The following is a 23,083-nucleotide window of genomic DNA, read 5'->3' on the forward strand; positions in this document are numbered from 1 at the left end:
CATACAAGCCTTCGCCCCCAACCCATAGTAGATGCTGCACAGAACTGTCACGACCCTGCTCCCTGACCCCTGTCGGAGGGCGACAGAGCGTGGGATCGCGACCGGAGGTTGCGAACGTCACTTAGGTTTGAGTGTCTCAACGCATAAAGACACGAAATAGAGAGAAAACCATGAAAGAAAACCAGAATAAACCCATTCCTCAAACAAATATCAATCCAAAAGGTTCATCCATTTCATTCCTTCAATATCAAAGGTCTTTACAATTTCTTCATGGCACCAATGGCCCAAAATACATAAAAGGAAGTATACATCATGTTGTTGAAATTACCAAAACATACTATGAAAGTTTTCCGAAGACGGCTCCCCAAACTTCTTAACTTCTTCAAAACCCCCAAATGGCCACCCACTTTTAGCATGGATACCACCACCGTTCACTCTGCAGTTATGAGATTAAGATGGAATGAGCTAAAAGCCCAGTAAGCAGATCTATACTATTGCATTCCAACCAACGTAACATTGATACAATATGCAATGCACACACACACACACACACACACACACACACACACACATATATATATATATATATATATATATATATATATATTCACAAGGTATCAACTGGAAACCTTGAATATGCTTCTCATCATTATAATAGTAATATGATAAAGGAAGTTCAATATACAATGCATAAGTCACAATCACGTTACTTAAAGCAGAGTAGTAAGGACAATAGATCATGGGTACAGTTAAAAGTTCATGTAGAAAGCTTAAATAAGACAGGCAAGCAGATTTATTTACTCATGAAGTAGAAGCCACATCAGTCAAGCTAAGCCAATCCTGAACTTGGGACTTTTACCCTCACTCAAGAGGAAGGACAATGAAAAGTGGGTAAATTCACTTCGTAATGTCCTCACTCATGCAAACAATCCCCAGCGCGCTTTGGGGTTTCGATAGGCAGTGGCCTTGCAAGACACGACTTCTCCTTATGCACTTCTGGCGAGAGAGCATTACACTACCATTAGGTGACCCAATGCATAGTGCCTACATAGATATGGGGGGCACGACCCTCCCAACTACTCACATCTTGAGTCACGTTCTATCATGGGGAGTAAGGGGAAGATCGTAGTTACCGGAACCATCATTCACATAGTAGGTACCCTTCCCAACAAGCAGCTACCAACACCATCATACACAGTAGGTTCCTATTCAATAACACATAAGCATCGTAACTACCGACACCATCATTCACACGGTAGGTACCCTTCCCAACAGGCAGCTGCCAGCACCATCATTCACACAGTAGTTGCCCATTCACATATCGCATAAACAGCATGATACCATCATTCACATAGTAGGTATCCATTCACATATCACATAAATAACATGATAACACCATTCACACAGTAGGTATCCATTTACATATCACATAAATAGCATGATACCATCATTCACACAGTAGATATTCATTCACATATCACATACACAGCATGATACCATCATTCACACAGTAGATATCTATTCACATATCACATAAATAGCATGATATCACCATTCACATAGCAATATCACATTTGGTAGTGGCACATCATACTTTAATAGTATCATAGTAACAGTAGTATTATTTCAGTTAAGCCTTACCGCTCAATTTCCTGCTATTAAGGGCAATGACATGCGCTCACCATTAGGGTTGTACCTCTTGGATTATTTAGAGTTTGAAAATGGTTCCAAGACCAATTTTGTACCCAACCCACCTATCTCTCAAATGAAAATATTTTGTAGACAATTGGATGTCGTTTGACCTCTTAAAGGTTCAAGGAGATGAGGGTTAACTAGCTGCCTCCTGTTGTGTACAGTAGACAGCGATATACCCTGCTTCATATCACTATAACTTTCAAACCGTAAGACAACTTGCGATTGTTTCAAAATCAAAATTTAAGTCAAGATATATATATTTCTAACAAGGTAAATTTCAAAGTACTTGGATTCCATTTGGTGGTTCAAATATTCGTGTCAAACAAGGTGATAGTTCTGAAATTTATCAACACTACCTATAGCAACATACCTTCATAAAACGAAGTGTAACTTTCAATCTAAAACGAATTTAAAAACAATTTCTACATGCAAGTTTTAGCCCATTCAAAGATCTTTCAAATGGCTATGGCTTGGCCAAAAAATGAACATCGTTTTGTTAGTTAAAATCAGTGACCACAGTGGTATTAGTGCAAAAAATCCAGGAAAACAGTCAACAGTAATATACTTTCCCATTTTGAAATATAGCTTCATTTTCGTAAGGAATTTCAATAGTGACAAAAAATAAACATTTTACTAAACTCGTATATCTTCCTAATGGTGATAGTTTGAGGTCAATCGGACACCTTTTGGCTGCTCAAAAGTCTCTTTCAAGAACAAACATGTTCCTGGAATTTCACAATGGCATATAATATATCTCAAGAACACCTTCCATGGCCTTCATTTCATGGTGAGGACCATGATAACAACCATTCACTCACAATGCACACACATAATATGCATTTCTCACATAATCTAAGAATCAAATATTCAGTCTTAGCATCTACTTTCATTACAGAACAAAACCCCCAAATTTTAGTGGAAAAGGCGTCTACATCACACTTTCCTTGCTTATTTCACTTGCATAAATTCCCATGCATCGTTACGACTACCATGAAATGGTGATGGATCCACTTACCTAAACAACAATGGTGCATTCTCAAATCTTCCTTTCATAGCTCTCACCCAGTCAACAATGGCTGCCCTCCAATAGCCACTCCTTCGAGCCCTCGCTTTAGAGAGAGAGAAGAGATGAGGGGAGAGTGAGTGGCGTGGGAGAGAGAGGAGGCTTAAATATTCTTGTGGGTGGGGTGGCAGCCCAAGTGGCGCTAAAGGACTTCAAAATCTAGACAAGTGGCACTCAAACAACATGCATTCAATAAGTGGCATACTCAACTCATGCACGTCAGAGACACAGCCGGCGCTGCTTATCTACACGGCCGGCCCTGGGCTATCTACTCAGCCGACGTTGGTCTCTCTTCTATCCTTCCTTCGTCCTTATCCCGCCGTGCACACTAATCAGCGGGGAAGAGTTGGGTCGTCACAAGAACAAATTCAGCCGGCACAAAATCCTTCCCTTGTGCCATCATGCAATCCACATAGAAGCAACCCGACAAGATGATGTAGCCCCTTGCCCCCGGCAAGGCAAATTTACAAAAGAAAAGGACCAGGTTGACGACCAAGTACATATGGTCCTTCTCCCATCTTCTAGGGGGAGTAACCAATCTCTTTGAGGCCTTGATTTCCTCCGCTCTCAATGCCTCATTCGCCCATAGGATGCTAAAACTAGCATCCTCGCGGTCTTGGCAATCCCCGTGAAAATAGTCCCTCCATGTCTCAAAATGCACCCCTCCTGACTTGAGTTTGGTCTCTGAGTGCAAAAGCTGATAAATTTCAAACAACTAGCGGAGACCAAGAGGGGCTGTCTTGCCATTAATTGGATGGTCCCCAAAAATAGCCATGTTGCTGGGTACAAACTCTTTGTACATCTCCCCCAACATGGGCAAGCCACCTACGAAGTACAAGTCTAGGAGAGTAATTCCCGCCTCACCTCCATCGAAGTGCAAGCTATTGGTATTATAACACCATGTCTCCAATAAAGCATTATGGTGTTGGAGCAGCGGTCATAATAACCAGTTGAGCACTGGCACGCTACATCTAGCCCACATTCCTACAGAGTTTCGGCATGAGAGTTTAGGACATCGATGTCCAAGTGTTCTACACAGGCATGTATTGGTGCTCTCCCTCAAAGTGAAGTGCATAGACAGCCTAGTGAATGTCCGTCCTAGCCAGCATTCTCTTCCCTAGCATAGCCAAGTCCTCACTGGAATCAAAATCCTTGTGGAGAGCATGGTAAAGGGGCATGCCATCCCTTTGAATAAGAGGTTCCCCACTAGCATCCTCATACCTACAGAGCCGAGCATCTTCTCCTACACAAGTGATGCTCAAAGGCCACTCTATCTCTTGTGTAGGCTTAAGGACACCAAGTGAGGTCCCTCTAACAAAAGAAGCACCTGTATAGGAATTGGTTCCCAGTTGTCCTTCATGAGGCAGCTGGTTTATGGCAGGAATTTTCGCTGCAAAGAAAAAAAGAAAGAGTGAGCAATAGATGGGTTTGCAACTTGTACCCCAGCGTGGGCATACATGCACAAGAGCTGAAGTAGCACTCAGGACGCAGACCCACACAAACAGTGCCTCCGCTGTGCGCATGCCCATAACTCTAAAACACAAGTTCAAGTGCTGCCCCATCAGGGCATAAAAACAAACATAAGTGTGCACGCGCAGTTAGTGCATCCGTTGTGCGCATGCGTGCGACTCTAAAACACGAGTTCAAGTAATGCCTCATCGAGGGGTATACAAGAGCATACGCCCGTTTGCACAAAAGGTAGGCATACCTAGGGGCAAAACCGCACAACTCGATACGCACATGCCAAAACTCAAAATCTCACAAGATGCCTAGCATAGGCGTTCCTGGCCAGAAACGAGACCTGCTAACGACCAATATCGCCAAACCAAGCCAAGACTTGGCTGAAAAAGCCCACAACACACGAATATAGGCATGACCGCACTCAAGCACTATCAATGCGAACACACACGGCCACAACAAGAGGCAGTGAAGGGCTTTGGGTGAAGTGACTCATGCTTGCAGAGCTCAACAGATAGTGAGAATGGCTCCAAAAGAAGCAACGACACAATCGACCAAACACACGGAACTTAGTAGAAGAATTAAAAATAAATAAATAGAAGAAAACACAGCAACAAGAAAAGTAGGACCAAATTGAAGAGCAAAGACCATACCTTGAGGAGGGGCAGAGCTGGTACTGGTCATTACTGTCAATAACACTCGATGGTGAGAGATTCTACTCGAAGAAGGTCGTGGAAAGGGGCACAGGAGGAAAAGAAATTAGGGATTTTTCCCTTGGGTAAAAACTTAGGGTAAAAATGAGGAAAAGCTATCCACCTTTTTATACTGACGAGGGAATGATGTGCCACGCAAGCAAACGGAATGTCGCGCAGCCATGCCACAGGAAAATGTTGGTAAATGGGCGAGCGAAGCATCCCGTGAAATGATGTGTGGCCCCGACACAAGGGAACATGAACAACATGTAGGCGAAGCTTAACGCGGTTCAGACCCAAGGAAAAGCAAACACCGTGTGGTTTCATCACTTCGATGTGAAGGACACGCAGCTCCGCCACTCCACGCAGGCAATTCTAATTTCCTAACAGTGCGTGTGTCTTTGGCGAAACACCACTAATTTCTGGTAAGCAATACTCCCTCTTGAGTCCATTGTCACCGCCTCTCTCCGGCGTGCAAACATAGGGATTCAATCACAAACCCACACAAACCCCCCGGCTTAGGCAGGGGCTTAGCACACACTTGTGCACAATCACACTCGGTTGTCAAGCAAGCCATATTCCTTGCGCTACCCACACACATTAGGCCCTCAACGAGGATGTCTAAAAAATAAAAAATAAATAAAAATAAAAAAAATGTGGGGTCTTGTGAAAACCTAAAAAAGGAGCGCACCCCAGGGGTTCTGATCAAAATCCAACAAGGAATTCAAACCATTCAAGCCAGACAGTCGGCGTGAACCCCGAGCAAAACAAGTCCCCGAGCCCATTTCTTATCCCTATCATCAAGAGGGATAAGGACAGCAGGAAGAAACAAAGGCGAGTGAACCATGAAAAAAAAAGAGACACAAGCCACAAAGCAAGAAGGAGGACTGAGGATTTATTTCAGGAACAAAAACGATTACAAAATCATGGTTACATCTATTAGTAGCTACAAAAAGATAGTTCCATTTTGAAATAGGTCTCCCATTTAGAGATACAACCTCCAAATGTGTCGCTTCCATCTAAAGCGATGATCTTTTCAAAGAAGCAACATCATTCTTTTCAAAGGGAACTTGAAAAGAATGAAAAGGATCCCTTTCATCTTCTCACCATCAAGTGAAGGCAAAAACCAGATGGTGGTTAAGGGAGCAGCAACAAGCAAAGAGTAGAGGATCATCTGCTCAACGTGTCGGTAGTTCGCCCAAATGTTGAACATTGAAGTTGACCAAATTATTCATTTGGCCAACCACCACGAAAGGGATTACAGGCCACCAACGATCACCACGACACGTCATCATTTTCTAATGGACGAGATTGGGTTCAAGCCGGATGACCTTCAAAATCTTGTGCAAAGCGTCGAGCTTTGTTTTTAGAATCTCAAAGCAAACCTTGTAGATCCGGAGGTACAAGCTCATTGTTAATCACAGGATCATCATGAGGACCTTTCAAAACTCTTAACGCCGATGCTAGTTAATATCATGACAACACAGAGGAATGCTTCAAGAGGGAAAACTCTCTTTCTCTCTCTACAAAAGGAAGAAAGCTAAAGAAATAAGGCATTCCAAGGTAGAAAATGTCCCACACTCCCTCTAACCCCACTTTTATTGGCCACTTCATCCACGAACTGGCCACGAAAATGTGTCACCTCTCCATCCGACTACAGGTCAATCTCTCGTCACTTCGCCTCCCAAGCGACGCCTTGTCTGACCCCAGAACGATCTCGCGTCACTTCGCCTCCCTGACGATGCCTCGTTTGACCACAAGTCAAATCTCCTGTCGTTTCTCCTTCCTGACAACGCTTCATCCAGCTCTTCGCTAATACATGCATATCACAACCTTGGTGTGCCTCCCCACAAAAACACGCGGCTATGTCACACCTCTATCCTCTAACAGCTCAACAACGATATCCACCACCCTGGTTAGAACCATTCAAGCATACCTCTCCGAGAAGGAGTCTCTTCAAGAAAAAGAAGAAGTCAGGCATGAAAAAAATTATTGCAAAAAGAAAGCTTTTAGGCGGACATAGCCACGAAAAAAAAAAAACTGCCAAGACAAAAAAATGGGCATAGTATAAACCTGCAAGGGCGTCGTGAGTAAAAATGACCGGCGGGCATGGCCACGAAGCCATGAGTAAAAGAGTCTTGAAAAAGAAAACCAGGCATGGTGAAAACCTAAAAGGGCACCATGAGTAAAAATGGAAATCAAAGGGCAGACGTGACCTCGAAGTCACAGGTTAAGGAGCCTAAACAAAAAAAAGGGGGAGTTGCTAAAATCATTCTTGTGGCACTACTCGTACACTCTTCAAGTGAAAACCCAAAAAGGGTACTTGGGCTAATGAACAAGCTGATGCAGCTTTTTAACCATAAACAACTTCAGTCATCTACGTGAAGAAAACTGGAAGGCACTTGATGCAATCCGGACCAGTCTTTCCCCAACAACTAGATTGGGACAAAACACACACCAAGGGCATCCACTAGTCGACCCCAGAGCCATAATCAAGCTCCTACAATATAGAGATCGACTCCGCCAAAGGACCCTCAGCTGTTAACAGCTAAATTGGGACCAAATGCCGACCAAGCGCACCCACTAGTCAGCCCCAAAGCCAAAATTCACCACCAACTAGATTGGGCCAAAGCCCACCAAGGGAACCCACTAGTCAGGCCCCAGAGTCAAAACAAAGTTTCCGCGACACTAGGGTCACATACACCAAAGGCCCTCAGACGTTGCAAATGAAAACCACTGATGTGGGGTAACGCCCTTAAGCAAGGCACCCACTCAAAGCCAAAATTCACCACCAGCTAGATTGGGGCAAAGCCCACCAAGGGAACCCACTAGCCTGGCCCTAGAGCCAAAACAAATTTTCTGCCAACCTAGGGTCACATACACCAAAGGTCCTCAGATATTGCAAATGAAAGACACTGATGTGGGGTAACGCCCTTAAGCAAGGCACCCACGCAGAGCCAAAATTCACCATCAGCTACACTGGGGCAAAGCCCACAAAGGGAACCCACTATTCAAGCCTTAGATCCAAAACAAAGTTTCCACGACACTACGGTCACCTACACCAAATGCCCTCAAATGTTGCAAATGAAAGCCATAGATGTGGGGTAATGCCCTCAAGCAAGGCACCCACTCAGAGCCAAAATTCACCACCTGCCAGATTGGGGCAAATCCCTCCAAGGGAACCCAATAGTTAGTCCCTAGAGCCAAAACAAAGCTTTCACAACACTAGGGTCACATACACCAAAGGCCTCAGAAGTTGCAAATGAAAGCCACTAATGTGGGGTGACGACCTTAGGCATGGCACCCACTCAACACCAAAGACTTCCATTAACTAGATCGGGGCAAAGCCCACCAAGGGAACCCATTAGCCATGCCCTATAGCCAAAACAAAGGTTTGGCCTAATTGGGGTCACATACATCAAAGGCCCCTCAGTTATTGTAAATAAAGCCATTGATGTAGGGTAACGCCCTTAAGGCACCCACTCAGAGTCCGAATTCACTACTAGCTAGATTGGGGCAAACCCCAACATGCTAACTCACTAGCTGAACCATAAAGAGATGTTGTCGATATGGAGTGGTAAGCCCTTCACGAGGCACCCTATCAACACGCTCCCCTAGAAAACAGATTCCAGTAGCATTGGGAAGGAAGCCCTTAAACAAGTCCCTCGATTGCTGAAATCCACTTTGGTCACCCCTCAAGTGCTAATGCTAGTGGTCGAGAAGAAAAATTGTTATTGAGAGGCAATAAAGACATCTTAGTAAGGATTCGAAAGATGAACTTCAACGGTTAATTTTTATTCCGAATGATGCACTTCTCGCTTCTCTCGAAGAGCAGCATCTGTCAAGGCAAGTTGTTATACATCATTTTCACGTACTTGTATTCTCAAATCGCATAAGGAGAGAGCCAGTAACAACTTGGTCCTGCCGATACCCAAGACACCGCCAGACCATGAAAACACTACAAAATAAGCCTAAGACTGAGCAACCTTGGAAAAAGTACTAGAATAGCTTTGAAAGGCATGAAAAGGGTAGTTTGGAATGCCCAAAGGACACTCACAAGGTTTCGTCACATTCCGATAGGTTTTGATATGATGAAGACGAAATTTGATTATCAAGAGCAGTTCCTTTCATGCCAAAAAGAAACTTTATAACTACAACCCTATGCTACGGCCTTCAAAACAATATCAGACCACTGTTATTGTACTTTGAACATTGACAAACCCCCAGGGACCAAATTTAGGCTCAATCAGACCTCCCAGGAATGTCTTGAGCCCAGATTACCACAAAAGGGTAGGTTTTACATTATTGCAGTGCAGCCTCACCAAACTAGTTTCCAATCTTGGGATTGTATTTTCACATATCGAGATGATCTTCAACCATCCACAGGTCAGTCGTTTGGAATCGGAACAAGCTCAAATTCGGACACAAGCTAGCTCTCGTCGACCCAATCATTTTGACATATGGCACGTGTCGTGGCGTGACCCATAACCAAAGCTTTTCTAGAGTGAAGATGAACCTAAAACCATGAAAATCAGAGCTTTGAAAGAAAGACATCTCGAGCTTCATGAATAGATAATGAGATATGTGTATTGGATCATAGCAAAATCACACTCGATGTGACTGTGTCATAAAGGGCTATAAACTGGTACAACTTTTGCAATCAATTGAAGGTCGAATATTGTAAATTCCAAGGTTGAAGATGGCAAGGTTTTTTTCGATCACCAGAATCCCTTTTTTCGGTGACCTCCCGAATTCAAATATACTTCAAGCAATAACCAAATAGGACAAAACTTGGTGCAAAGAAACTATGACAGTCTCCTCTTTAATTTGTAATCAAAATGAAGACTCTGAGCACCGTGAATCGCATTGCATTGACGGCCAAAGATCACAATCTAGCCAGATTTTTACCCTTTGGGAAAAGTCTGTCTTAAGACAATTAAAAGACATCAAAATGTTCCGAATCAAGGAAACATCAAGTCTATGATGATGGATCGTTCGTATCACCGCCACAAGTACTCGAAGAGCTTCCAAAATCTGGCAATGGCGAGACCCCCTTCAAAGAGGGATGGTTTTGTCAGTAGCACAAAAAGTTTAAGGGGCATTTTGGTCATTATTTCAAAATTTGGAATTTTATTGTAATTTATTTTAATTATAATTAGGCTTAGTTTTGAGCATCCACCCTTGTTTGGTGGGACATCTGTATAAACAAGCCTTGGTCATTTGTAAAAGGGCTGGATTGTTCGTTAATGAAATTGAGGCATTAGCTCGACTTTGCTTTTGATTCTTGGATCCAGTGAAGAGGAGAGAGAAAAAATTTAGAGAGAGAGAAGCTACCCCTAACCTAGGCACCCTAGCCTACCTTGTGCTCAACAACTGTGACCCACAGTGGACTTGCGATCTCTTCCTTCTCTCTGCACTCTTTCTCTCTCTTCGCATGGTAAGTTTCAGAACCGCAGCACCTGTGACACCGTCTCTCTTTCCAATGCTCTTTCTCTACCACCTCGCATAGTAAATCGGAACCGCAACAGCCCTGTGGTCTCGTCTTTCTCTCTACGCCTCTCTTTTTCTTTGCATAACAAGTTTCGAAGCCGCAGCCCCTACGGCCTTGTCTCTCTACTCACACCTCTCTCTCTCTTTGTGTAACAAGTTTCGGTGCAGCAGCCCCTGTGAACCCATCTCTCTGTTCGTGTCTCTCTCTTTCCACACCTCTTTCTATGTCGCCTCGCATAGTAAATCGGATCCGCAGCAGCCCTGCGGTCTCATCTTTCTCTCTATGCCTATCACTTTCTTTGTGTAACAAGTTTTGAAGCCGTAGCACCTACAACCCTAACTCTCTGCTGGCATCTCTCTGTCTCTTGCTTTACGCGACAACTCAGAACTGCAACCTCCCTATCGTCTTGTCTTTCTCTTTCTTTATGTGATAAATTTCAGAGCCGCAGTACCTGTGACCCTGTCTCTCTCAGCTCCTTTCTTCTTACATCCTGATGTTTATCACATGCTCAATTTGACATCTCCTATAGAAGCTTCAAGAGTCTTAACGCTCGGATCACCACTCTAACTTTCTCTCCATACAGTGGAGTTGAGTTGCAAGACACACGCATGCTCTCGCCCTCACTCACTCATATGGAGTCATCCTGAGTAGGTAGTTGAGAGAGTTTGGGTTCTCTCAGCCACTCTGATTGTCAACCTCATTAGTGTTCACACAAATAGGGGGACCTCTGTCATCTTTCCCCCTTTATCCTTCCTTTGCCAACCAATCCTTGTTTGAGTGAACCAACATAGAAGGGTATTTTCAAGTGTACATTGCAAGTCTTAGAATAAACAAAGAGACAAGATGACACATTAAAAAGTTTGAGGACAGGTCATGTCCAAACCGCGCTGGTAGACAATCGGAGGGCTTCGTGATTGTTCTAAGAGGGCGCATGCTCGGGTGTATTCACGAATCCACAAATGACGAGGTAAGCACTCAAAACACGTCTTCATTGAAAAATCTCTCTTGTTGTTGGTTCCTATCAGCATAAAGAGGAGTGCATGCATATGCCTAAAATATGTCATGCACGTGGTTATTTGAGAGAGGGTTTTCTCTCACCAAGAAAACCACGCCCCGACCAAGGTTTACTGGCACGAACGATGCCTGCATCCCTTATCTCTTAATGGGAATCCACACACCCTTCTCGTGCTTGATCTTTAAATTCCAGAAAACGCGCTCCTAGAATTGGAATTGGGAACGATATTAGAGGAAGTTAGCCTTTCATAGGACAAGGCCATGAGTTCAGGCAAAGTATAGTAGCCCGAGAAGGAGGTTTCACGGCCACTTTGAGAGGACTGTGTTTTGATGAGTGACAAGGAGGCTGCTCGACTTGTCTTACCATGAAGACTTTGCCCTAACTTCTTCCTCTAGGTTCGGCAAGCATGTGGGAGTTTGAAGATGATGACAAAAGGGTACTCGAAGGAACGGCCTTCAAGTACCATGTAGAAATGGGTTTGGGAGGCCCTCTCGTATGCACAGGGATGTCCAATTCCTTAGTCTTAATGCTCGGGCAATCGTGCGTATGCATACATCTTTTTACCTTGCCCTTATTTGGGGCTAGAGGGAATCCAGCACCATAATAGTCATCTTGAGCCTTTACAACACCGTCATGTGCCCATATCCTATCCTTTCCTCTCTCTGAGTCGAGTCCCCAAGTAAAGAAGGGACAAGAGGGCGCACTAAGGCAGACCCAAATTCAATCACCCTTAGCCTCAAAACTGGGGTGCAGGTTGAGTGAACGAGCATGTGATAGTGGCAACCAGGCTTGCAATGCCGACTTTTCCCTTGGGAACTAGGGTCTTTCTTAGACACACGCATGTGTGCACAATGCATTTGTGAGGTGAGCATGCCCTTGGGGAGCCACCAGCAGGGTGCCATGTAGATGGAGTGGCCCTCGGGCCACACTTGTGCGTGGGTCTGGACCTGGGAGGCCCTATGAGTGAGAGTGAGCTAGGGTGGCCCCGATGAGTGAGAGTGAGTTGGGGTGGCCCCGATGCTCACTAGGATAAGGGTTGGGTGGTGCGGTGTGTGCTGTTCGAACCAACAAAAGAAAGTTAATGAGCTAAGTCAGACATGCCCGGGCATATATGGCCTCTTAGATCTCTATGCTCTTGAGGCACCCACAAAAATCCCCTCAGCCTTTCGACTTGGTTTGAGGGCTGCTCCTTCATGTCCTCACCTTGCCTTGGGACACACAATTCAAATGGTCTGAGTATGTAGCCCTTGATTCGTATTGAAAGGTTTTTATGTTGAGTTTGAGGGGTTTAAGCTCAAGGTTTAGAGGTTTAGGTCAGGGAAGACCATTCAATAATATTGTCAAGCCTTCCAGCGTCACCTCCCCTAGGAGGCAATAGCATGACTTAAGAAAGGCACTAGGCTCTAGGCATAGATACCCTGAAAGTGAATCTTGGGCAGTATATTGGGTCTTGCCCTAACATTCTATCCAAGAGTAAGCCTCCTTAGAGAGTGTTGTGGGTGCCTAGGTTGAGGAATGGGATTAGGAGGAGAGTTGAAAGAGAAGAGAGGCAACGAAGAAAGAGAAGTGTGGAGAAGAGAAGAGAAGAGAAGAGAGAAGAAGAAAATTCGTGACCTTTCGGCATCGCCTCTCCTAAGAGATATTACTGGAGACTTAAGAAAAGGCACTACGCACTAAGCCTAGATGGTCGGAAACGAATCTTGAATGATATACTTGGTCTTACCCTGACGTTCTATCCAAGAGTAAGCCTCCTCAGAAATGAGAGAAGTGAAACAGGGAAAGAAGAGAGAAAAGAAAGAGAAAGGAAAGAGAAAGGATAGGTGAGTAAAGAGAGCAAGAGAAGAAGAAGAGAGTAAGAAGACAGTACCCCGGAAGCGAATGTTGGGTGATATGTCAGGTCTTACCCTGACGCTCCACCCAAGAGTAAGACTCCTTAGGGTAAAAGAAGATAGAAGAGGGAGAAGAAGAAAATAAGAAGAAAGAACCCCAGAGGCGAATCTTGAGAAATATGTCAGGTCTTACCTTGACGGTCTACCCAAGAGTAAGACTCCTTAAGGTGAAAGGAAATAGAAGAGGGAGAAGAAGAGAATAAGAAGAAAGTACCTCGGAGGTGAATCTTGGGAGTTATGCTAGGTCTTACCCTAACTATCTCCCCATGAGTAAGACTCATGTAGATGCCCCCTCGAAATTGTGGTCAAGGGATTCTAAATCCAAAGGATCACATAAAACCTAATAGACCATATGTAACTTAAAACCAATATAATTATCCCAAACTCTCCCAAAACATAACCTAAGTCGAAGTAGACCCCGAGAGTTTTCCAACGGTCTAAGAATCACCCAAATCGCACCTACAGTTAAAATTTTTTACAAAATGACAAATAGGTCCTTGCTTAATGGGCCTAAGGATTTAATCTGTGGAGACCCCAAAACCTTAGAAAACTAAGGAAAATCCCTTTGAAACCCTAAAAAAATCCTAGGTACTTCCTACTTAAAATTCTTAAGATTTTCCCATTGCCTTAGGAATTCTAGATCTAGGTCAAAGAACTTTAGATCTACCAATTCCAACAAGCATAGGCATCCAATAGGAGATGGTGGCGAAAATCAAAAGAGAGACTTGGTCCAAGCCCGAAACTCCGAGTTCCGGGTTCGCATAGTTAAATAGCCTTTCTTTATTTGATTTTAGTTACTTTTAGTCTTTAATTTAGTTTTATTTCTTGTATTTTATATTATTTCATAGTTTGTAAATTTTTAAAAGAGTTTTTAAAGCAATATACACATATCTGGAAGTTGGCATTACAGTGAACCCAAGAAAGAATCAAATCTGAATAGATCTATACCATGCTTGTGCCCATAATTCAAGCAACCCCATTTCTCTTCCTTTTTCAAATTTAACTCATGTTTGTTAAGATTTGAGTAGATCTCATCCCAAATATCGAGGCGGAACATAGCGTAAATAGTTCCACATCAATGGAACAACTTTTATGGTTACTCTCGTAATCCCTATTGTCCAACGAACCTATGCTTGCTTTTCAAGTAATATTGTTCTAGCATTGTGCTTCTCGTCATATGATCTCCAATGGTTCTATTTGTACTGACTAAAAATATTATTTTAATATTATTTGTACTGTTGATGGTAGCACTATGGAAGTTTCTAAGGTGGGCTCAATTATTACATCCTTTAATGTTTCTGATATATCAAATGTTTCTAGTGTTAATCATGTTCCCTCCTTCGCCCTGACTCAACTTTCTGCTGGACAAATTACGAGTTCCAATTGTAATGTTATTGTCACTCCCCTTGGATGTCATATGTGGGATGGACAATTAATGAAATTGATTGGGATTGGGCATAAAGTTGGTGAAATCCACTTTCCGGACCATCATCATTTAAAAACTCCCACTGAAATTTTTGCCTATGCCATAATGCTTGATAAAGGACCTTGGCATCAACATTTGGGTCTTATTTCTACCTCTCAATTAGAAAATTTTTTTTGTAGTGTTATTGACTCTATTTCTTCTAAAACTCTATCTACTGTTAAAAATTGTGAGTCATACAAACTCACTAAAATGCATGTATTACCATTAACTGCCACAATTTAATTCATGCTTCTATGTTTAATCTAGTGCATACTGATGTATGGGACCAACTCCTCTCGCATCAAAGAGGGGGTCATGGTATTATGTCATTTTTATTGATGATCACATTAGATATACTTGGGTTTTCTTTACGAATGACCGCATTGAACTATATGACATCTTTCTCTAGTTATATTCATAAATTAAAACTTAGTTTTCTACAAACATCAAGGCCTTATGATCAGATTTTGGTGGGGACTCAATTAGTGGGTTGTTTTAAAAATGTCTTTCAAATAAAAATATTCAGTATAAAAAATCTTATCAATATAATTCTAAACAAAATAGCATTGCTAAACACAAAGATAGCCACATCTTCGAAATTGTACGAGCTCTTCTCTTGTCTGCTTCGATTCCAAAAGTTTTTGGATTGAAACTATTCGCATAGCTATTTATCCGATTAATATTATGTCTTCTACTAGCTTGTGTAGATGTTCCCCTTTTTAACGACTGTTCACTCAACCCCCAAACTATTATATTTTTCGTGTTTATGGCTGTACTTACTTTGTTTAGTTGCCAGTGTCTAGAAGGGATAAATTGTTAGCTAAATAAATTAAATATTGCTTCTTGATTTAGCATGACCATGAAAATGGATACAAATTGTAGGGGCCCATGACTAAGAACTTTTGGTATCCTAACATGTAGTATTTCTAAGCATATTTCTTTTCATTTCCCTCCACCTACTGTCTAATGTTTGCCCCTTTTCTTGTTCCTTTCTTTGATGATATTTCTTTTGTATCTGTAGCCTCGCATGCCTCCTAAAGATGGTCTGGTTGTAGAACACTCAACTTCTACTAATGAACTAATTCAAGGACCTGCACTTGCTACTCCTATACATATGCCTTCTGTCCTCTGCAGTACTCGTGTATTTGTTTTACCTGCTCGTTTTGTTGATTATGAAATCATTTTAGCTAATCCTTGAGTCTTTCTTGCTTCTGTTCATTCTTACTCTAAGTCGCAGTTAAGAGGAAGCTACTAAACAACCTAAGTGGCAACATGCTATGGTAGAAGAATTGATTGCCTTTGACAAAATGCATGCTTGGATCTTGTTACAATTCCCAAAGATAAAAGCATCATTGGTTGTAGATATGTGTACAAAATCAAACTAAAGCTAATGGCAACATCGAGTGCTATAAGGCAAGAATTGTGACTAAATGTTATAATCAACAATTTGGGATTGATTTTGCCGAAACATTTGCTCTTGTTGCCGCATGAGTACAGTTGGCACACTGATTTGTTGTTTGCCAATGGCCACTCTATCAACTCGATGTCAAAAGAGAATTTCTTAATGGCGATATTGTAGAAGAAGTTTATATGAAGTTATCTCTTAGGATTTCCAATCCCGACAATAGAGTTTGTCGACTACGGTTGACACACTATAGGTTAAACATGCTCTTCATGCTTGGTTTGAAAAACTTCAGCCTACTATTATCTCTACAAGTTTTCTACAAAGCCATATGACCCTGCCATGTTTATCTCAATTACACCCAGACGATGCGCTATTATACTACTCTATGTTGATGATATAGTTATTTTTTGTGATGATGATGCCACCATTCATCTAATAAAAAGCAACTTAGCCAACTCTTCAAGACGAAAGATTTGGGATTCTTAAAATTTGGTTTTTGGCCTTGAAGTTGTTTATTCTCCTTGTAGATATTTGCTTTCTTTGCTCTAGTATGCCACATATATTATTTCCCGAGTTCGTCTGGCCGATGATACAAAGTACATTGACACACCTACTGAGCTTAATGTCGAACTTCGTTCTACAAATGGTGAGCTAGTTCCTAATCCCACATTTTATTGGCAACTTGTTGGAGATTGATTTATTTGACCATCCCCCGGCCAAACATTGCCTATGTTGTTCATCTTGTCAGTCAATTCTTGAGTGTCCTCCTCGATCTATTCTCTTAGAAGCTATTTCATGTATAATTCATTACAATCGAGACACAGTTGATCATACCATGTTGTTCACTTCGTCTTCCCGTCTTGAACTTTGTGCTTATATTGACTTTGATTTTATGGGTGCTACTACTATTCAAAAGTCTACTATAGGCTTTTGTACTTTTCTTGGTGACTCTCTTCTTCTTAGAAGAGAAAGAAACAAAAGCATATTGCTCAATCCACAGCTAAAGCTGAGAATCGGGCGATGGCTCAAACAACTACCAATATTGTTAGGCTTTGCTAGTTATTAATTTACTTGGATGTGGAATTTTATGCTTCCACTCTTTTATATTGTGATAACAAAAGTGCAATTTATATTACTAAGAACTCGAAGTTTTATGAGCACATCAAGCATATTGAAGTCGATTGTCAATTAGTTTGACATGAATATTCAGCTGGGATAATCTCTTTTCCATACATTTCATCTTCCCCCAAGCATGCTGGCTTCTTACGAAATCCCATAATACTCCTCATTTTTCAAGCCTTGTTCCAAACTCTCGATGGTTCACTTTTGACCATCTCAAGTTTGCTGGGGAGTGTGAAATTATTTATATTTTGTGTATATTTTCGTTCCTTTCTTTACTAGATAGGATGATCATGCAGGTTGTATTAGGATATTTTCTTTTCTTTCTTTTTTCTTGTATGGCACGCAGGCTATGTAATGTAACCAAGTTTAATACAAAACAAAATTTCTCACAGCAGTAAATGGGGCTTGGGCCTATGTTTCTTTTCTTTGCTAAATCGCTATTGAAGGTTGTTTCTTTAAAGATGCATAAACTATTCTATAATAAAGGATTGTACAACCTTTTAGTTTTACGTTCTGTTTCCAGATCATACTAGCATTGAAGCTTATTGTTACATGACAAAAACCCGATCCCCCAAATTTTATGTAGGACGAACCATTGCTCCCCTTGATGGGCATAGAGCTGACTGAAGCCATCACCGTTGATGGTTGATGATCGAATGGTGGCGATTGGATCTTCCTGAATCTTGTAGGACCAGTTCGGATCGCTCCCGATATCTAATCATGATACACTTGACATCCTAATGGTTTTCACCGGGAGTACATCCATTCATGACTAAGAATAATAGAAAGAAAAGGCATTCATGTTTTATTAGCTTGCAGTTCGGAATCTAAACTCCACTTAACGTACTGATCATGTACCCCATGGAAATGGCTTGCCAACTCCTGATCGAACAACAAAATACTCTAAATCTTGATGTGTGCTTCACTATGGGTGAGAGCTACCTCATTCAAAGTTCTCTTGGAGATGTTTGCAATGAAGCTGGGGATGTCTTTAAGATTCCGAGTGTTGAATTCTGGATAAGGCAAAGAAGTAGGTGTATTTTCATCATTAGTGACCAGTGATCAAAAACTCGGTCGACTTACTCAAACTGAGCTCTCTGCTAAGCAGATTACACGGGTGCAACTTGGGCCATTTTGAAAAAGCTAAAAAGATCATAAAATTTATATAAAAATATAGAATCAATTTATACAAATTATAAGTATAATTTGGTTTCTTTTACTACGATATTGTGGGTTTCTCTTATCATTTGCCTTGTTTTCATATTTTCCTCTTTTTCTTGATTGAAATTTCTCCAACCAGAAAACGGTTTTCTCTAAATCCACGTTATATTTTAAAGAGTTTTTTGTGGACTGTTTATGTTATCTTTGGTTTTGTTTCACTTTTAGGATTTTATTTTATTTTTAAACAATTTTTTAATTGTTTTTTTAAGGGTCTTTTGGGCCCTTCACAGTACTCATCAAGTTCAATTAAACTCAGCCGAGTTACTTGGCTCTTGCCAGAGCCGAGTCCGAGGCCCAAGCCGAATTTAAAGACATTGTCTGCAACATTTATGTCGATTGTATGATAGTGCTTTGAGAGAGGATGCTACTAGACACAATAGTTGTGCACTACATTGCGGAGGCGATCACCACCGGTTCCACTATTCCAACGGTGGAGGTTAACCATACTAAGCTGACTCTGCATCAAGGAATTATACTTAATCCCGACTGTCCATCACCAGGATCAGGCAATTCGTATGGTTGTGATGCACCATACATCCACATATCGAATTGCTTATGTAAAATTTTCTTTTATGTTGCTAGTTGATTCTTACAAAATAAGGCTATGAAATTAATAGACTAAAATTTGTCACCGAGACTTCTTGCTTGCCTCTTTCTCACCTAATCTAGCAGCCCCATCTTTTGGTTGTTAGATGACTTTTTCCAAAACACCACAAAATAAGAATTCTAGCTGATTTGTTTGGGTCCTTGAAAATTAATTTCCAAGGTATTCGTCCAGGAACTATCCCATCTCTAATAAATTTCTATGATTGACGCCGAAATTAGGGGAGAAATCTTCCTGCCATCACCCCTTTTTACCCTACTTTTCCAAAGGAAAAAAAAAAAAGAATCTTCTGAATAAATAGGTGGAATTTGTTTTTTGAAAATATATATTTTCACCCCTAATCATCTCTCTCTTACACAGACACAATCCTCAATCATCACTCTCCTTGGAATTTTCATGAAAGTTTTTTTCTAGGTAGTGAAACAAACCCTACCACAAGACTTTGAGTCAGAACATTGATCTAAAACATATCTCACCAACATGTCACCAAAGTTTAACAAACCCAACCAGCAATATATTTTCCAAGTATATACGTATTTGTATAATTGTAGTACAAGAAAGAAAAAGAAAAAAAAAAAAAAGGAAGAGCCATTCACACACCACCAAAGGATAGTTGTATCGATTTCAAATACCGTAACGGATTTCGGTGTACTTGGATTTGATCCATTTGAAGCTGCTTCTCAAGGAGGACTTGAACTTGCCTTCCGCTGCGAACACCTTGTATGATGCTACTCTCTTCTTCCTCTTGAGTTCTGGATCACTTGAGGTTGCAAACCCTTTATTGCTCGGGCCGTTGAAACTGTACGAATTCGATCGATCTTCGCTACCAAAAACCCCACCTGATAGAGAAGATGAATACTCCGGAAATGATCTACTCTTCTCCATGAGAAAGAGAGAGAAAAAGAGAGAGAAAGAGAGGATTCAATGGGTGTTCCTAGGTGGGGAGGATATAAGGGCTCAATGGGTCATTTCACAGTACATCTATCGAAAAAGATACAAAAGAAAGATGGTGGGAAGATAATGGGAGCTAGGGTTGGATTTAACCTAAGGAAAAATATAAAAGGGAGGTGGAAGGAAGATTCATGATGCACACCCAATGTAATGTTGGTGGGATGCGTTATGGGTCTTAGTCCTTATGGCTTTTTGGTGGTTTCCCTTTGGCTATAAATTGTAGATGACACGATTGGATTGGATTGGATTCGATGGAAGTCCTTCGAAACAACCTAAATCAAAATAGAAACAAAATTGGTGGGTAGACGATCCACATCTACGAAGCCCTTCAAAAATACATGATTACCAACCTTTTTAATTTTCTATTAGTATTTCGTTGGTTTTCTTTATTATTTGACCCAGATCGGTATTCGCCAAATCCGGATTTTGAACCACCAGATGGTCTATGAAAATAAAGTTTTTTTTTTTTTTTCTTTTATATGTGGGTTGGCTTCACGTGGCAATGGGCCCAAAGAAAGAATTTCCGAACAGCACTAGGAGTGGCGTGGGGCTAGAGGGAAAGTGGAGTTGTGTGTGGCCTACTTTTGCTTTTCCTTGTCGAACGCCTACCAAGCTTGATTTGACAACCCCTTTTGCAATTGCATCCTTGGGTCCAGCCATGTCTAACTAAAGTAGGTGCCCATCATGTTGATGCCCATCCCTTTCTTCACATCCAATGATTCTTTAACTTTGGCATTCTTCTGCAATCCTCCTGCAATTCAGCCCCTCTCATTCCCATGATATTTCTCTCTCTAGTACCACTGTTCTCATCCTCTCTCTTTGCGGCTAATGTCCTAACCTTCGATCTACGACGCTGAGCTGCCTGTTCGCTAACCACCGGTGTATGGGTCTAGGGCTCTCTCCATTCTCAAACCACCATTATTGGTTCTCTCTCTCTCCATCAAAATGACGAAGCTAAGAGGCTGAACCTCATCTTTCTGTCCGTGCATAGAAAACACAAGTTTTATGGGTCCCCAACATTGATCGTAACATTCTTCCAACTTTTGAGTTCCAACTATCGGCGTCTAACATTTTTAGAACCTCACATAAGATTAAGGCAGGTTAAAAGATAGAATGAGCTGTGAATGGCAGTTTTGATGTAGTGTTAGTAAACAATCTTAAAACATTGTGGCATGGGCCGTCAGCCCGGCCTTAAAACATTTGGGCTGACATGGACGGTCAGCCCATCCAAAACATTAGGGCTGACATAGGCGGTCAGCCCAGCCTTAAAAAAACGTAGCGCCTATGCTTCGTCAGCCCGGTTAGCCAATTCTCTAATACAACAATATCAATTCTCTAATAAAACAATTCCAATTCTCAACTACAACCGTCCGATTCAATATCAATTCTCTAATAAAACAATTCCAATTCTCAACTACAACCGTCCGATTCTCCACTGTATGTACCAGTCCCGTCCCTCTCATCCTCTAATAAATCCGGTCCCTCTCATTCTGTAATAAAACCGGCATAACAGACCTGTTCAGACCGGTACCAGTCCCTCTCAATATGCATGTTTATCTCTTATTTTATTTTAATTTCCTCCAAGTAATAGTTTTTCCGACCTCATGGAATGGACGACATATCGTATTGGGAGGGGTCCACGGACACCAACTTGCTAATGGTACGTTGTATGAGGTAAGAAGAGGGCATTTTATAAGGTGTGAGGCCCCAATCTCTTGCCTGACTTTTCAATGTGGGATAGATCGAAACGTTCCCGCAAAGAAGAAGATAAAAAAACGATGCGAGAAGAGCCCCATTTTCATGCAAAGAACTCCAAACGGCCCCTCAATATCTCTCTCTATAATCGTTGTAGAAAGTGCAAAACCATTTTTTTCCCTCTTTCAAACTCCTAACCTCCCTCCAATCTCTCTGATACGTACCTGCAAATCTCTCTCTCTCTCTTCTTTCCGCCAAAACTCACCTATCCCTACACCACGAACGCTCAAAGTCTCTCTCTTCCCCCCCCCCCCCCCTCAAAAAAAAAGAAAGAATAAAAAGTTTTACCAATCCACACCCATAAACATTCAAAGTCTCTCTCTATATACATAAGCTTTGTCTACGGTTAACCACCCCTCAAAATACAAAGGTTAAAGTTAAAAGTGGTTGTGATGGGTGTATTTATCAAAAATTACTGTTTATTTAAAAAATTATTTTTATAGATAATTTAACCTTTAAGCAAGGGCAAATTTGAAGTTTTTACAAAAGGGCAATGGCATTTTGGAAGTTAGTGTCTTAGAATTTTATTTGTAAGGTGCTTTTATCTTTTAGTAAAATTTTCTACTTTACCTTTTATGAAGATGACAAAGTACTCATTGTCGTGTAGTAATATTTACAAAATTGCGATTACTTAATGATAAAGATAGCACAAAAAATAATTTTTTTTAAAAAATGAACTATAAAATTAGTAAATCCACCCTTCACAACTCTCTCTATCTTTAACCTTCATAATATGAAGGGGTTGTAAAGTTTAGGTTATCATATATATATATATATATATATATATATATATATATATATATATATATTCTGTGTGTATATGCGTACACGAGAAGATATCACAAAAAGGTAAATTTCTTTAAAAAATACATCACAAAGTTAATAAGTTCACTATTTATAACTCATTCTATCATTAACCTTTGTATCACAACTTTTAAGAGCCAATTTGGGTACATAGATTTTAAGGCATAGATTCCTAATATCTTAGATATTGTCAAAATCCACCATTTGGATTGTTTAATGACTAGGATACTTAAAATTAAGAAACTCAAAATTATGGAAATAAGATCTACTATTTCAAATTTTTAGAGAGAGAAACTATCTCAATTTTTTATTGGTGGTATAAGACCAATGGGCTAGAAATGCAATCTTTTAAAATATTTCCATTGTATAAAAACTCAAGGGTTTAAATGCGTGAGTATCTCAATACAAAACCATAATACATATATGCTAGCATACAAACATGATTTATACACA

General features: G+C 41.1%; 1 protein-coding gene across 2 annotated transcripts; it reads right to left on the reverse strand.

The window, feature by feature from the left end:
• Positions 1 to 210: 210 nt before the first annotated feature.
• LOC18446285 (mediator of RNA polymerase II transcription subunit, putative (DUF3511)) lies at positions 211 to 21,729 on the reverse strand. Of its 2 annotated transcripts, none has more exons than XM_011629548.3 (2): positions 19,753 to 21,729; positions 211 to 436 (listed from the first exon to the last, which is right to left on the reverse strand). In XM_011629548.3, exons 1-2 carry the CDS (start codon positions 20,003 to 20,005, stop codon positions 432 to 434), a joined length of 258 nt encoding a protein of 85 aa, XP_011627850.1. In that variant the 5' UTR covers positions 20,006 to 21,729; the 3' UTR covers positions 211 to 431. The 2 variants fall into 2 exon arrangements, with proteins under 2 accessions (XP_011627850.1, XP_011627849.1); XM_011629547.3 differs by lacking the exon at positions 211 to 436 and adding an exon at positions 17,746 to 18,308.
• Positions 21,730 to 23,083: the final 1,354 nt, after the last annotated feature.

The sequence above is a fragment of the Amborella trichopoda genome, chromosome 13 (genome assembly GCF_054954075.1).
Source record: "Amborella trichopoda isolate Santa Cruz 75 chromosome 13, AtrichopodaSantaCruz75HAP2 v2.0, whole genome shotgun sequence".
Classification (NCBI taxonomy): domain Eukaryota; kingdom Viridiplantae; phylum Streptophyta; class Magnoliopsida; order Amborellales; family Amborellaceae; genus Amborella; species Amborella trichopoda.

Excerpts from the sequence above, each read along its gene's own strand:
- LOC18446285 (XM_011629547.3), bottom strand. The coding sequence starts at position 20,005 with ATGGAGAAGAGTAGATCATTTCCGGAGTATTCATCTTCTCTATCAGGT. Across the intron at positions 18,309-19,752 it reads GTACACCGAAATCCGTTACG|AATTCAACACTCGGAATCTT; the intron begins GTATTTGAAATC and ends TGCCTTATCCAG.